This window comes from Benincasa hispida, chromosome 9 (assembly GCF_009727055.1).
Source record: "Benincasa hispida cultivar B227 chromosome 9, ASM972705v1, whole genome shotgun sequence".
NCBI lineage: Eukaryota > Viridiplantae > Streptophyta > Magnoliopsida > Cucurbitales > Cucurbitaceae > Benincasa > Benincasa hispida.
The window spans coordinates 42,711,985-42,727,070 of record NC_052357.1 but is presented as its reverse complement, the minus strand read 5'-3'; the positions used below and the strand labels follow the sequence as shown (position 1 = coordinate 42,727,070).

General features: G+C 35.6%; 2 protein-coding genes across 2 annotated transcripts; one reads left to right on the top strand and one right to left on the bottom strand.

Annotated features, from left to right (window-relative positions):
* Window positions 1-1,501: 1,501 nt before the first annotated feature.
* On the top strand, window positions 1,502-5,280 carry LOC120086182 (LRR receptor-like serine/threonine-protein kinase GSO2). Its single transcript, XM_039042695.1, has 2 exons — window positions 1,502-4,430; window positions 4,686-5,280. Exons 1-2 carry the CDS (start codon window positions 1,901-1,903, stop codon window positions 4,997-4,999), a joined length of 2,844 nt encoding a protein of 947 aa, XP_038898623.1. The 5' UTR covers window positions 1,502-1,900; the 3' UTR covers window positions 5,000-5,280.
* Window positions 5,281-6,665: 1,385 nt separating this feature from the next.
* Window positions 6,666-11,454, bottom strand: LOC120086559 (dihydrolipoyllysine-residue acetyltransferase component 5 of pyruvate dehydrogenase complex, chloroplastic). The gene is made up of 6 exons (XM_039043272.1): window positions 10,383-11,454; window positions 9,984-10,175; window positions 9,798-9,885; window positions 7,355-7,425; window positions 7,152-7,235; window positions 6,666-7,068 (listed from the first exon to the last, which is right to left on the bottom strand). Exons 1-6 carry the CDS (start codon window positions 11,226-11,228, stop codon window positions 6,964-6,966), a joined length of 1,386 nt encoding a protein of 461 aa, XP_038899200.1. The 5' UTR covers window positions 11,229-11,454; the 3' UTR covers window positions 6,666-6,963.
* Window positions 11,455-15,086: the final 3,632 nt, after the last annotated feature.

The window sequence follows — 15,086 nt, the reverse complement described above, 5'->3', positions numbered from 1 at the left end:
CAAAGGTGGACAATTGTGGTAGGTGGATGTGAAGAACACATTTCCCTATAGTGAATTAGATCAATAAGAATTTATGGAGAAACCAAGAGGATATATTTCTAAAGAATATTCCCACCATGTTTGTCTTTTGAAGAAGTCATCATATAGTCTTAAACAAGTGTCACGTGTTTGGTATGGTAAAATTGCTCAATACTTTATTTTTTGTCACGTGTTTGGTATTGGTCTTACTATACATAGAGGACATGATAATCCGGGAGATAATGAAGTTGAAATTTTCATGTTCAAAAATGATTTATTTATTTGTTTTCATATGAAGAACTCGGGAGAGGTTGGGTTGATTTTTTTGGTTTAGAAGTTGAAAAATTAGACCATGAATACTTTATTTCTCATTAAGGTTATGTGCAAAGGAGCTACTATAATGTTTTGGTATGGGGATTAAAGAAAAATATATTCTTATTAAAGGATCCTAGAGCAATCGGGTAACTGGTTCGTAGTTTAACATACCTTATAATTATTACATGGCTTGAGATTGCTTATTCTTTTGGCATAATTTCTTAGTTTATGTAAGATCCTAGAAACTCCCACCTAGATATGGTTAAAAAAATTCTAAGATATTTAAGGGATTTTTTTTACCATAGTCTTATATATGTATAAGAAAGTTGAAGATTTCTTGTTAATCGACTTTACTGATGCAGATTGGAAAGGGGACACACATGATAGACATTCAACTTCAAATTATTGCTTCAATATCGATTCAACTGCGATTACCTGGCATATCAAGAAGTCGTTTATAGTTTCTTTATCAAGCACTGAAGCTGAATATATAGCAACAACTATGGTTGCAAAAGAATGCATGCGGCTAAAAAGGTTTATGGAGGACATACTATGCAAAATTGATTATGTTGTGCTAATCTAATGTGACAATGAAAGTGTTGTTGAGCTTCATCAAATCCAACATTTCATGGGTACATAAAATACATTGAAGTCGGTCATCACTATATCCGAGAGAAAACAAGAAGTTGAGTTGAAGGGAATTTCAACATATGAACAATTTGTTGAAAGTTTAAGCGAATTGTTAGGATTTTAAAAATAAGTTTATATTTTCATTGTATTATTGAAAAAAAAAATCTATAAAATATAATAAATTAAGTAACAAAATGTTGTTGATATAAATATAATATAAATAATAGACATATTAACTTATTTAAAAATTTTCTCACATCTATTTACTAATTTAAATTTATTTAAAAAAATTTTTGTTTTATAATTTTTCAGAATCTATCTCATTGTATTGATATTTTTATCAAATTTTTTCATAAAACTTTTTTGAAAGAAAAAGCTAATAAAATTTTCGTAAAAGTGAAGTTTTCATCAAAATTGACGTTTTAAACTTTACGGAGCCAAAGGTCAGAGAAGGAAAGAAAAAAAAAAAAAAAAATTATAATAATATATATATATATATATATATATATGTTTTGTCATTTTTCCAAAAGAACCCAAAACATACACAATCCTTACGCAGAGAGCAGCGGTACTTGTTAGGAAAGTTGTTCCACTGATAAACGCCTTTGGTGACATTTTGTAGCAAAGATCACTCCAATTTCCACGCGGATTTGAACAACAAAACCCCCAAAATTCAAAAGTTGAAGCGGAGACTTGGAATTCAAAGGAGCCTCGACTCTCTGACGCATTCAAATCCTCAAAGATGTTCAACCAAATCCTTGTTTTCACTCGAGTCTTCGTCTTCGTCTTCGCCTTCGCCTTCCTTTTCAATCCATCACTGTTTTCTTCACTTCACACCATTTTCTTTCCTCCTTAAACCCCAAACCCATTTCCCAAATTTCCCCTTCTTCATTTTCTTCTCTATCATCTTCCACCATTTGCCTGATTATCACTAGAAATGAGGCGTTTAGTGCCAACTCTGTATACCCTTTTCTGTTTCTTCTTCATTTCTTACTTCCCCATTGTGAAATCTGAGCTCTCCGCCACTCAATATGCTACCATGGTGGAGCTCTCTCGGCTTCTCCGTTTTTGGGATGTTAACAAGGAGCCGAATCCCTGTTCGTGGAAGGGGGTTGGATGCAATTTTGATAATTCCTCTGTTACTCACATTTTCCTTTCTGGGTCTTCTATTTCTTCCGACAACTTTTTGCCTGTTGTTTGCCAGATTGATACTCTACAGGCACTTGATTTCTCACAGAGCGGATTGAATCGTATTCCAGAGCAGTTCATCAAAGATTGTGGAGGGATTTCTGGGCTGAGATTGCTGAATTTTAGCAGCAACAAGTTAGTTGGTTCTTTGCCTAGTTTTGTTGGTTTTAAAAGGTTGGAGATCTTGGATTTATCTTTCAATCTCCTGAATGGAAGTGTTGGTTTGCAGTTGGATGAACTGGTTAGTCTTAAATGTTTAAACCTTAGTTCCAATAGTTTCAGTGGCATTCTTCCCACTAAAATTGGAAGGAACGATGCTTTGGAACAGCTCCAGCTTTCTAAGAACAAATTTCAGGGGACAATCTCAGAAGTTATTGCTAGTTTTATGAACTTGACTTTTATTGATCTTAGTGTAAATGATCTTTCTGGGTCTCTTCCATTGCAAATTGGGAGTCTCTCCAAGTTGGAGTTTCTGATTTTATCTGCAAATAATTTTGGTGGAGAAATTCCTGAAAGTCTTTCAAGAATCAGTTCTCTTGTGAGATTAGCAGCTCACCAAAATAGGTTTATTGGTAAGATTCCTAATGGGATTACAAATTATGTCAAGAATTTAGATCTTAGTTACAATAATATTAGTGGTTCCGTTCCAGTAGGCCTCTTATCCAAACCACAATTAGAGACTGTAGATTTGTCTCAGAATAAGTTAGTGGGGCCAGTTCCTGGAGATGTATCTTCTAGTTCTAACTTGGTTAGGTTGAGACTTGGAAGCAATATGTTGAATGGGACAATCCCTGAAACATTTGGAAATCTTCAGAAAATGATGTACTTGGAATTGGACAATAATAAGCTGACTGGTGTAATACCTAATGAGTTGGGTGCCTGCAAGAGTCTGTTGTTGTTGAATTTGGCCCACAATAACTTGTGGGGCAGACTGCCAACACAGTTTGGGAATCTTCAAGGTCTTCAAGCCTTGATACTTGAATCCAACAACCTGTCTGGAGAAATTCCATTAGAATTTATGCAACTAAAAAATTTGACGGTTCTAAATATTGGTTGGAACTCTCTCAATGGTTCGATACCTCCTTCAATATCTGAATTACTGAATCTTGTTAAAATGAATTTACAGGGTAATTATTTCTCTGGTGTGATACCTGATTCGATTGGCAGCATGAGTTCATTGTTGGATCTTCAACTGGGTAGAAACAAACTAACTAATCCAATTCCGGTAATGCCAGCGAATTTGCAGATTGCTTTGAACCTAAGCAACAACCATTTTGATGAGCCAATTCCAAAATCTTTTTCTGGACTTGTTAATTTGGAAGTGTTGGATCTCTCAAACAACCAGTTTTCAGGTGAGATTCCTGCGTTTCTGGTTCAATTGCCATCCTTGACAGAACTGAATCTTACTAACAATCAGCTCTCTGGTGTCATTCCATCATTTAAGAACTGGGTTTGGCTTGGCATAGAAGGAAACCCAAATCTTATTAATGAATCAACATTTGACACGCCTCCCTCATTTGAAAAGAAGAAAAAACCAATCATTGTGGCAATCGTCATTGTGGTTGTAGCTTTGTTTATTTCTGCTGCATCGGCAATTTTCATTATCTTCATGTGGAGACGTAATTGGAAGGGGAATACCAATGAATCTCAAGTGGAAGATGCTCCTATGACAACGGTTATTCAGGGGAAACTATTATCTCTTAGTGTCATCCACCGGTCCAATATCGACTTTGCTGAAGCCATGAAGGCAGTTTCTGAGCCATCTAACATTAATGTGAAAACTCGGTTTTCTACTTACTATAAAGTTGTCATGCCATGTGGATCAAGCTATTATGTCAAGAAACTCAAGTGGAGTGACAAAATATGTCAGCCAGGAAGCCATGATAAGTTTGGAAAACAGCTGGGGGTCCTTGGGAGACTTAGTAATTCAAATATCATGACACCTCTGGCTTACGCTTTGACTACTGAAAGTGCTTACCTTTTCTTTGAATATGCTCCCAAGGGCACTCTTTTCGATGTTCTCCATGGTAGCTCAGGAAACGTCCTTGATTGGTCAAGTCGATACAGCATAGCCATAGGAGCAGCTCAGGGTCTCACGTTTCTGCACGGATGCACATCTGGTCCGGTACTTCTCCTTGATTTATCTAGTAAAAGCATTTTTCTCAAGTCCCTCAAGGAGCCTCAAATTGGTGACATTGAGCTTTGCAAGGTGATCGATCCCTCAAAGAGCACTGGAAGCCTTTCAATGGTAGCTGGTTCTGTTGGCTATATTCCTCCTGGTAAGAGAACTGTCACCTTATTTTCAGAAACAAAAACTTCACTTAGCAAATCTAATCTATCTCATCATGTACTACTTCAAGACTGTAGGTATAGGTAGAGCTATGCACCCTTCCTGTATGCCCGTCAGCTCTGGTTTTGGGTTTCCATGATATTTCCATTTTTCCAATTATGTTGATCATGAAAAGTTGATTCTGAGGGAACTAACCATAGTGCTTGAGTTTATAACATGTTCTCCTTTTTGGATGTGATTGCAGAGTATGCTTACACAATGAGAGTATCACCGGCTGGCAACGTCTACAGTTTCGGAGTGATTTTACTCGAATTACTGTCAGGAAAGACAGCAGTGAGTGAGGGAGCTGAGTTGGCAAAGACTGTGCTAGGTTACCACTCCAAGCAGCATCAGAAATGGGAGCTGCAAATTCTGGATGATAATATCAGCAAAACATCATCGTACGTTCAAAGCCAGATAAGAGCAGTCCTTAAAGTAGCCATTTCGTGTGTATCACCTTCACCCGAAGCAAGGCCAAAAATGAAGACGGTCCTAAGAATGCTCGTTAATGCAAGATAAACCAATATTGCTTCTCCCTACTATCAACTATGGACTGGAAAGCAGCTATGGACTCTTCATGTATGAGGTGATAAATCTTACCTCTACTTATTTAGTTTGTGATATTAAGAATTGATATTGTGCTGGTAGGTTTGAGCATCTACTCCATGTAAGATGTAAACCAATAGAATAGAAATATGATGAATCTTATGTTGTAATGTGATAGATTTTGTTTACTTATAGATCAATAAATAAGTATGTAAATAAGTGTTTGAAGGCATATCCTTCTTTTCTATCCTTAACCTGGTGTCTCCTGCTAATTCATGGATGGTTTGTTCATTCCTTTTGTGATTATGTCTCTCTACCTTTCACTCTCCATCCTTCTAAGATCTAGGGATAATGTTTGGATGCAGGTGAAAATTGTGTTCTTAGTTTGTCTTGTCTTGTTTTGTTGTTTTGTTTTTTGTTTTTTTTTGTTTTTTTTTTTTTTGTAGAATGACTTTTTATGAGTTGTGATATGGTGATTTGTAAAGGTAGTAATCACAATTGAAACAATTTATCAAGATGATGAACGAAAATCACATTCAAGAATTTGAAGTAAACAATCTTAGGGTTTTATTAATTCAAACTCTGTGAAGTTTCCTATTGTATCCATTTACACCTTCATTTAGACTTGTTTGAAAACCGTCGTGTGAGATTTGTAATTGTATCAATTGAACTCTTAAATTGTTATAAGTAAATCAAATAAAATCATTTTTTTAAAGATGATTAGCAAAAATTGTTCATCCATAAATTCTTTCACAAGTGTAACTTTTTTAAATGTCAGATTAACAAAATGGACGATTATAATCATAATCGAGAGTCTAAATTGATTTGCTAAGTTTAGAGTTTAATTCATAATATTGTAACTCCTAAATGATATTTATCTATGTTTATAAAAGTTTAGAATTTAAATTGATACAATCATTAATTATAGGTTTTAATTGATACAACTTCCAAAGTTCATGAATATAAATTAATTTTTTTCCAAAATAATACTATATTTTATAATATCATTTTTTTAAACATGTTTTCCCTTAATTTGAAAACCATTTTTAAAATTTTACTTATTCTAGCAATTTAACTTTAGTTTATGAATACTTTCCAAAAAAACACTTGAGTTTGTGAATAATTCTGTAGTATTTCTTACCGTGCGTTAAAGATTACACTTTATACCAAGAATTTTCATACCTACAAAATTTGCCCATATATTGTGATAATTCTTTTATGCATTATGATGGCACAATCTCATAAATAAATTGCAAGCATAAAGGTAAAAAGTAGGATATAAAAAATAGGTCAAATATTATTTTAATGAAAGAAAATACAAGATTGCCTAAAAAAATGACCATAGAAAATAAGAAGGTTAGGTATGGTAAAGTGTTCGTTTCAAGAACTAAATATGAGCAGTCTTATTTCATATTTAGAACACATTTGATAGATACTCCTTTCATTTTGGTGGGATAATGGAAATATTTACTCATTTAAATTGTCATTCTAAAGTTTAACTAATATCTAGAGTATTGAGAGATGTGATGATAATGGTAATTAACTTACATAATTCTCTTCAGAGACTTCATAATGGTGGAACATAAGAATTACTTTGTAGTTCTTCAATCCAATGATTTAATGAAGAATTTTGTCCACATTTCCAACATGAAAAAACTAAGTATATGAATTCCATTTGAATATAAGTTCTAAATACAACTCAATTAAAAAGGGGGAAAAAACAAATAATAGTTCATCTTCCTTCAAAATTCTGCTTTTGTTCTTCACTCAGCATGGGCAACAGCAGATTATGAATAATTTTCTTACTTTATAGTTAACTACCACATTTCATGGAGATCACATCTGACTCAAATATGTGTGGAAAAAGAACATCAAATCATAAGAAGAAAACTAGAGAAAAAAGAAAAGAAATTTGGGGGGTTAAAATGCAAGTAAAACTATAGTGTTAGGTCTTTAGGGTCCTCAATGATTTTTGCCAAGGTTTGCAAGAAAGTAGCAAGATCTGCACCGTAGATTACTCGATGATCCGCTGTTACATTTACCTGCAAATTTTCAAGATCCAAAAAATAAGGATACAGAGGCCTACTCTAAAATATGTACAGTAAGAATAATCCGAGCTCATTACCTGCATTTGGTTTTTCTTGCCAATTCGACCATCTTTAGTACCTACAACTGTGGGGATAGATGCGCCTACTGCCATGATTGCTCCCTGCAGAAATTAGGTTCCTAATATTAATAACTAGGCTGAGAGAAGAGAGGTATATGCAGAAAGGTACTCCGGCCGAGAACAAAATGAGGAAAGAAAAGTAGAAGAGTAACGATACTAACAGTTCCGGGTGGCAGAATTGCGTCGAATCGATCCACACCAAACATGCCAAGGTTAGAGAGAGTGAATGTCCCTGCACAACGAAGAAGCAGATGGGAGAAATAAGAGAAGATTAAAAGTGCGTATGTAGCTCCGATGATGAACTTGGAAAGCAACAGAGAAATTATTCAGGTAAAAATAAAATTTAACCAAACTAAGGCAAAGTATGGTACTCTGAACTGTGTAACTAAACTACACGTATGACATATTAAACCAAATTAGTCAGAGCTCGTCCTATAATATGTTGTTGCTTTCAGTTTTCTATTTCTAAATATTATAATGCATTTTTATTTCAGAGCTCGGAGTTGGAAGGACATTGAATGAGTTCTTGTCCACTTGAAGGTTATTGCGTTTCAATTTATGCATAAGACTTGAAATAATCTCCACTTGAGAAGGGGTTTGCAAGACGGAGAGTTTGAAGAATAGTGTAGCTTAGTTAGATGTGGTCCAAGATATTTCCCTAAGAAATATCAAAGATAGAATTAACGATGTACCTAACTCTACCAGGACATTTTCTGTGGAGTCAGCGACCATTCTCTCTCTCAAGGCCCTAACTTTCAAGACCAGAATCCTAGAAAGATTAATTGGAAAGGGACTAGTCCTAAGAAAACCAAATATGGTCCTTTGCTTGCTGTGGAGAAATTAGAAATTTGAATAAAATTTTTTAAAAAAAGTTAATCCGCACAACCCCAAATCTCCTCAGGTTTTCCATGTGTGGTGATGAATCGCAAGATCATCCTTTTCTCCACTGTTCTTTGGCTAAGCAAGCGTTGGATCTATCTGCAATCTTTTCAACTAGATGATTACGGTTGGTGGCTTCACGTTAAAGCCAAGGTGCAATGGTCTAGTGTTCCTAGAAAGGAATTTCAGAATCTTCACAGCCGTTGTTAATTTAAAAAACCATGTACAGTATATAACCTCTAATGGTGTTGCAGACTTCATAGTTTATTCTTCAGAAAGGGTTGAAACAACCTTAAAGAAGGCATTCTTAGGATGTTTCAATGGTTTTCTTAAAATAAGGTGGTCAATACTAGTACTACGAATATTTTTTGGTAGAAGAAACATTTCATTGATAGAATGAAATCCGAGGAGAACCCCAAACATCAAGAGATTGTCAATTATTGACTGAAAGAGATAGGCTATAATGAATAAAAGGGTGCTTAGTTCTACATCAAGAAAAAACAATGGCCAAAACAACGCCATAGAACTATTAAAGGAGCTTTAGTCACGAAAAAAGCCTTCTATTTTCTTCACCCCACCAACTCCAAAAAAGTGCACGCAGCAGAGTCAACAAAATCATCTGCTTAGTACCATCAAAAGGATGACCCACCAAATGTCCACTTAATAGACATATAAGGCAATCGACGTTGCAGACGATCAGCAATATTGATGGCATCCAAGCTAAGCTCCCAAAGAAAGATTTTAATCTTTTTAGGATAACGATCTTTCCAGATCACAAAATAAAGGTCAGACAATATAGGATCCACTATGCCCACCAAATCAACCATAAGGGATTTAACAGTAAAACCTAAAGAGGGATCAAACGGCCAAAACCAAGAATCAAAAAAGGGTCAGTCTGACAGAGGCTGGGTGATGAATGTGCTAGGGCTCTTTCATCAAACTATTTTAAATATGGAAAGGAGGGGGCATTAAAAAAATCCTCAGACTTCATGAGGTTAAAATCTCGGAGTCTCCACAAAGACCTCCCTAGCTAAGCTACTCCCTCTTCTCCCTTTCCTGCCCTTATAAAGGAGAGAGAACTTACTCACTAACCATGAATTCACACATTTACACTCTCATTCTACATCACTTTCTCACTTGCCCTCTTTCTGAATAATCAACAATGTCACTCCATTGCTCCTACTTGGACTCACGCTCATTCTTCTAAGCACATATAAAATAAGCTGACAGATTTCTACTCCCATCATTAAATTAGTCAACTCATGAACAATCCAAAAGAACATATAAAATGAATCTACCACATACTTGAGTACCTCAGAGTGACCTTAGGAGAAGGTTTGCACTTTAAGAAAATTAACAAATGAAATGTTCAAGTCTTTTGTGATGTGCACTCCACGAGTCACATCAGACTTATCACCATATAAAAGAAATGGTAATCCATTATCCTTCTTTATCATTTCATCTATTCATTTCCTCAGTTTTTCTTGACTATACCGAGTTGAGTTCCTCTTCCTTTGACAAGCTTTATTTTACAAAACCCTTCTTCAGCTATCTTGGAATTTCCTTCTTATACTTTTTGGAGCATTGGGAATCATACCTTCTTTTATTATATTTCTTCCTTCTCAAATTGAATAAAACAAACTAACTTTCTCCGTAGATATGCAAGCAAACTGCTATTTCCTCCTTGTTGAAACGAGGTTGAAATATAAACTAATGAAAAAGTACCAGTGTTGTATTCCTGAGGTTGCAGCTGCTTGGCTCGAGCCTTGTCAACTAACTCCTTCCACTTTCTAGACAGAGAATAAATGTCCACCTAAAGCACAAATCAAGTGTAAACAATCCAAGATTAAATAATTAACAGAGCATTTGAAATAGTAGAAAAACTTAAGGAAACAAATAGAAAATTAGAACCTTATCCGCATCTTGAAGCACTGGTGTGATCAAGCCACCATCAATGGCAACAGCAACTGCAATATTGATGCTGCTATTATAAGTAAAGCTCTTACCATCCCTACAACTTGAATTTACTACAGGATGTTTAGTCAATGCTAGAGCTGTAGCCTTGGCAAGCAACGCTGTCATGGTCACTCCCTTTGATTTAATCTAAGAAACATAAATCACTACCAATTATTATTAGCAGGGCAGAAGACAACATCTGATTCCATCCACTCAAAAAGAAAGTCGATTCAATTTCTATCAAACCATGAAAAAATTCTCACGAATAACATGTCCAACATAAGTTTGAAAGCCAGTTTCAAAGAACGGAAAAAGGCAATGAATCAATGATCGTCTCAAAATGGATTAATTTACCTTTTTGTAAAGAGCATCAAGCGCATCTGTTGTAATGGTATACCCCACTCTGAAAGTGGGCACCGCGAGACTCTCCACCATGTTCCTACTCACCGCCCCTTGCATTGTGGTAAACGGCACAGTGGTTCCCAACTCCAGTGATGGGGCGGGCTTCACACCGCCTCCCGGAGCCGGAACTGAGCTAGCAGCAGCAGAAGCCGCAGCTTCAACATCCTTAGCCACAATTCTCCCCAGTGGCCCAGTCCCCACCACGGTCGCCAGCTCCACATTCAACTCCTTAGCCAACTTCTTTGCATACGGAGACGCCACAATTCTCTTCCCCTCTTCAGATGCAGGGTGAGTGGAAGCCACAACAACCGGAGCCGCCTTCGCCGCCGCAACGGGTGCCGCTGGTGCAGCAACTGCAATGGCAGGACTCTTCTCCGGCGGAGGTGCCGAAGCCGGAGAAGCCGGAGAGATTGCAGCTTTAGACTTAGCCTCAGAAATCTCATCCTCAGTCTCAGCCAAAAGCGCGATTGCAGATCCAACAGGCGCAACGCCTCCTTCATCAACCATAATGGCAGCGAGATAGCCATCATAGAAAGTCTCGACGTCCATATCGGCCTTATCGGACTCAACGACAACAACACTCTCGCCCTTGGCGAGCTTGTCGCCTTCAGTCTTGATCCAGGACACAATCTTGCCCTCGGTCATGGTAGAGCTGAGAGCAGGCATGAAGATCTCGCGGATCTTGGCCTGGACTTGGAGAGACCGCCGTGAAGGGTGAAATGGGGGTCGGAGAAATGGCCTCCGCCGGAGAGATGGGGAGGAGGCGGCGACGAAGGAGGTGTTGAGAAGATGAGCCATTGAATTGAATGGAATCAACAGAGCAAAGAGAGAGAGATGGAAATGGAGAGTGAGTGAGTTTTTGTTCTATGTAAGGATTTGTATGAAGAGAGAAGTTCTCGAACTCATCGAAATTGGACGGAGGTCTCAACCACCTTACCTGTTCAAAATCAATTACCTTTCTCCCTTTCCCTCTTTCTTCTCTACCGATTGGTTTTTTTTTTTTTCTTTTTTTTCTTTTTTCCACCATAATTTCAACCTATGACCTCCACAATTAACATATCAATTATACTTTTTTAAATTTTAATATATTATTCCAATTTTCTATAATTTGATAATTTGATTCTATCAATATTTATAGTTTAGAGATGGTTTATGCATATTGTCATATTTAATAGCTTACTTATAATATTTCCTAAGTTTAGGAGGTGATTGATTACATTGAAAGTTCCAAGTGTTGTGAGAGGTTTTGGGTATAGAGTACATCCTATGATACTTGTTTCATTGGTTTTAATACAAATGGGTGATTGTTAGGATTTATGCCCTAATATGAGTAATAACTTAAAGAGTCTGTTGTATTGATAGCATACATAGTAAGCTATCCTTGGGGTTAAATTATTGCGAGTTTTGAAATATTATTTTGCGTTTTCACGTTTTTATTTGGTTATTTTGTAGGATTTGAGCAATTGAAGTGAAATTAGAGAATATGATGAGAATATTGAAAAAATTAAGGCTCTTGAAGATAATTTGATGACTCTAGGAAAAAGGGAGAATAATTAAACAAGAAAAATTGAAGAATGAATTGAAATGCCTATTGTAACCGGCCAAGCCAATTAGACCGAGATAGTAGTGTCAAGAAGTTGCCCATAGTGTCTCAATGCTACAAACTTTGACCCAAAAAAAAAAAAAAAAACAAGTATGCAACGTGCATGCTAAGGCCATTTTCGTAATTTTATGGTTAGCATTGAAACGCTCCCCTAGCATCTCGACACTACAATAGAGATTTCTATACATCCCTCTTTTTCAGCCAAATTTTGAAAAATCTCTAAATATAAAAATGTTTATTTTCAATTTCTACCAAAGTAAGACATGTCATGAAATGCATATATTTTAGTAATATTTTGATACTTTTATATAGTGAAAATAGCATTTACATGTGTTTTGCCCAACATGTGGACTTAAAAGGGACAACTTAATCATGTGAAGGTCCTTTTATTATTCAAAGTAGGTTTTTTCCCCTTGTTTTAGATGATTTTATGAGCATTTACAAGGAATTTTGACTGTTTTACAGAATTTGCTGTCAATGCACTTGCATTGTTGAAGTTGATGCGCCCACATCAAAATCCTAATTTCCAAAATTATGTCCAGTCGTCCACAGTTACTATTCTCTCAATCCAAAATCATTTTTCCATGCCCGAATTGCTTGGTAAACCCCTAGAGCACCATTTTTGACCTCCTATTAACCGATATAGGCCTATAAAAGGATGGGAAGCTTCCTTCTTCGAGGATATCCAAAATTCGGCCACCCTTGGACATGATCTCACCCTCCCTCTCAATTTGAAAATCTTAAAGAACAAAAGTTTCTCTAAAGAATATTAGCTTTACGTCATCCCTATCCCATGAGAATGCCTATGCTTCATATATATTTAACTTGAGCATTTTCTTTGTTGAATTTATGGATAAAAATTGTTAAGTTAAATTAATCACTTAATTTAGCAATCTAGTAGAGTCTTAATGCTGAGAAGGTTCAAATGTAAACTGATAACATAAAAGAATATGGAACTAAAAGTCTAGAAGTAGGATTGTCACGTAGCTTTTGAAATAAGGTACACTATAGGATAAAAAAATCGCATGAAAGTAATCTAAGATTCAGCTAACCATAGAAATATAGAAATTAATTGCTTAGAGCTCCTAAAGAAACTTGACATAATACCAAAAAGGAAAAACTTTTTGTCCATGTCTAAGTCATTGTCCAGGTATGATGTAGCCACATTGCTCAAGGTATATAGCCTTTGTGGTTGAAACATAACTGCACCTTTGTTCATCCATTCTTGTTTACTGATTTATCAACATTTAGCAAAATCACTATTAATTCACACTCGGTTACCTTTGGTTATATTGATTGCATTTCCTTAAAAGAATTAAAATTTGAACCAATCTCATAGGATTCAACTTTTGGAATACTCCAACATTTATTACTTTCATTATAGTGAATGCTTGCACTTAAACCATATTTACTCTTATTTTTATCACTCATATACATTTGATCGATCACCAGATTTTAGGACTTAGAGAACACTCTGATTACGTTCTCCTTTATCTTGTAGCTTTTGATTTTAAATTTTAAGAGGCGTTTAAGTTTTTATTGTTGTATATGAGTAATTGAACTCTGTTTTTGGGGATTGATATGATATAATTTTTAGTTTATTTAATAACCTTTTATATTGCAACAATTATCCATGTGTTGTTGTGCTTAATGTTTTTAATCTTCCGGCCAAAGGTTAATTGATCACTTGATTTGATTTTAATCAAAAGAGTAAAAGTTAGAATAGAACATGGATGCATGACTACTTATAAATTCTTGCATGGCAGTGAAGAATTCTCTTATAAGTTGTTCAAAGAAGTTTTGTTAATGTCTTGCATGTTATTTAAAACTAAACAAGGATGTTGCTTTTATAGTTATAGACAAGAGAATTTAATTGAACTGGAGTGTCAATTGTTGAAATTCATCAACCTATGATTGATATGCATGATTAAATTGGTTTGTAAGGCTAATTAAGCATGAATTTAATTAATGAAATCAATTTTATAAGATGTACCATATGTTGAGGATTTCACGTTGGAAAAATCAAGAGACTTCACAATCTTTATAAGATAAATGAGCTCATGCTCTCATTATCAATTGGTTTTGAGATGACACCCATGTTATCTAATATGGTACTAGAGCCTATGAAACCCAAATGAGTATTTGGTCCAAAAACAAAAAATTAAAATCCAATCCAAGAATTATCGGCTTGAAAGAGACACCATGTTGAAGATCCCACACTGAAAAATAAAGGGATGTGCAATTGAGATTCTTTCTGCTCCTAAATTAGAAAAGCTTACCTTAGCTAATCATGGTGGAAATCTCCCTCAACGTTCATTACAGATCACTTGTTATAGTATAATATATAACTATAGGAACTCATCACTCTTTCATCCTTTATTATTGTAATTTACTAGTCTTAGATTAGGGCTTCCATGTATGCCTATATATATATTGGACTCTAATGTTTAGAATGAATGTCAAGTTCTCTCATAGGTATTTCCTAGGTGAATTAGGGTTTTGTGAGTGATTAGGGACTGTAAACCGGTTTTAGGTTTGGAAGACCTTGTTGGAGGGTTTGTTCTTTTACTTCTGGTTTGATGTATCACCTTTATCATCAAGAACCCATCGTCGATGTTGAAATCCATCTTGTCGCCACCACCATTTAGGTCGTAAAATGTGTGTTTTTTGTCACTGCCTAGCTTATAAGAAAGCCTACTTGTCGATCTATAGGAACCCAAATTTTGCCCAAAAAAATCTTTAGTGTGTGAGTCACACGAGCCACCAAAAACCATGCCCACTATCTTAAGTGATGGCATGTGGGATGTGTCGATTGTTAGATTTTTTCTCCGTTGCTTAGGTTTGTCTCGATTTTTGTTTTTCGACATGTTTGTGTGTTTATATCCAACAAACCACTCGGTTGTTAGGATATTTGGACTAGTAGTTGATTTTTCTTCCTCAATTTTTTATCTTTTTTTTATGGTTCAGTTTTGTTTTTGAAGCCTTAGGTAATTTCTTGGTTCTTGCTTCTTTCAATTGTTCATGTGGGTATTGTGGTCATAATTCGCTCGAGT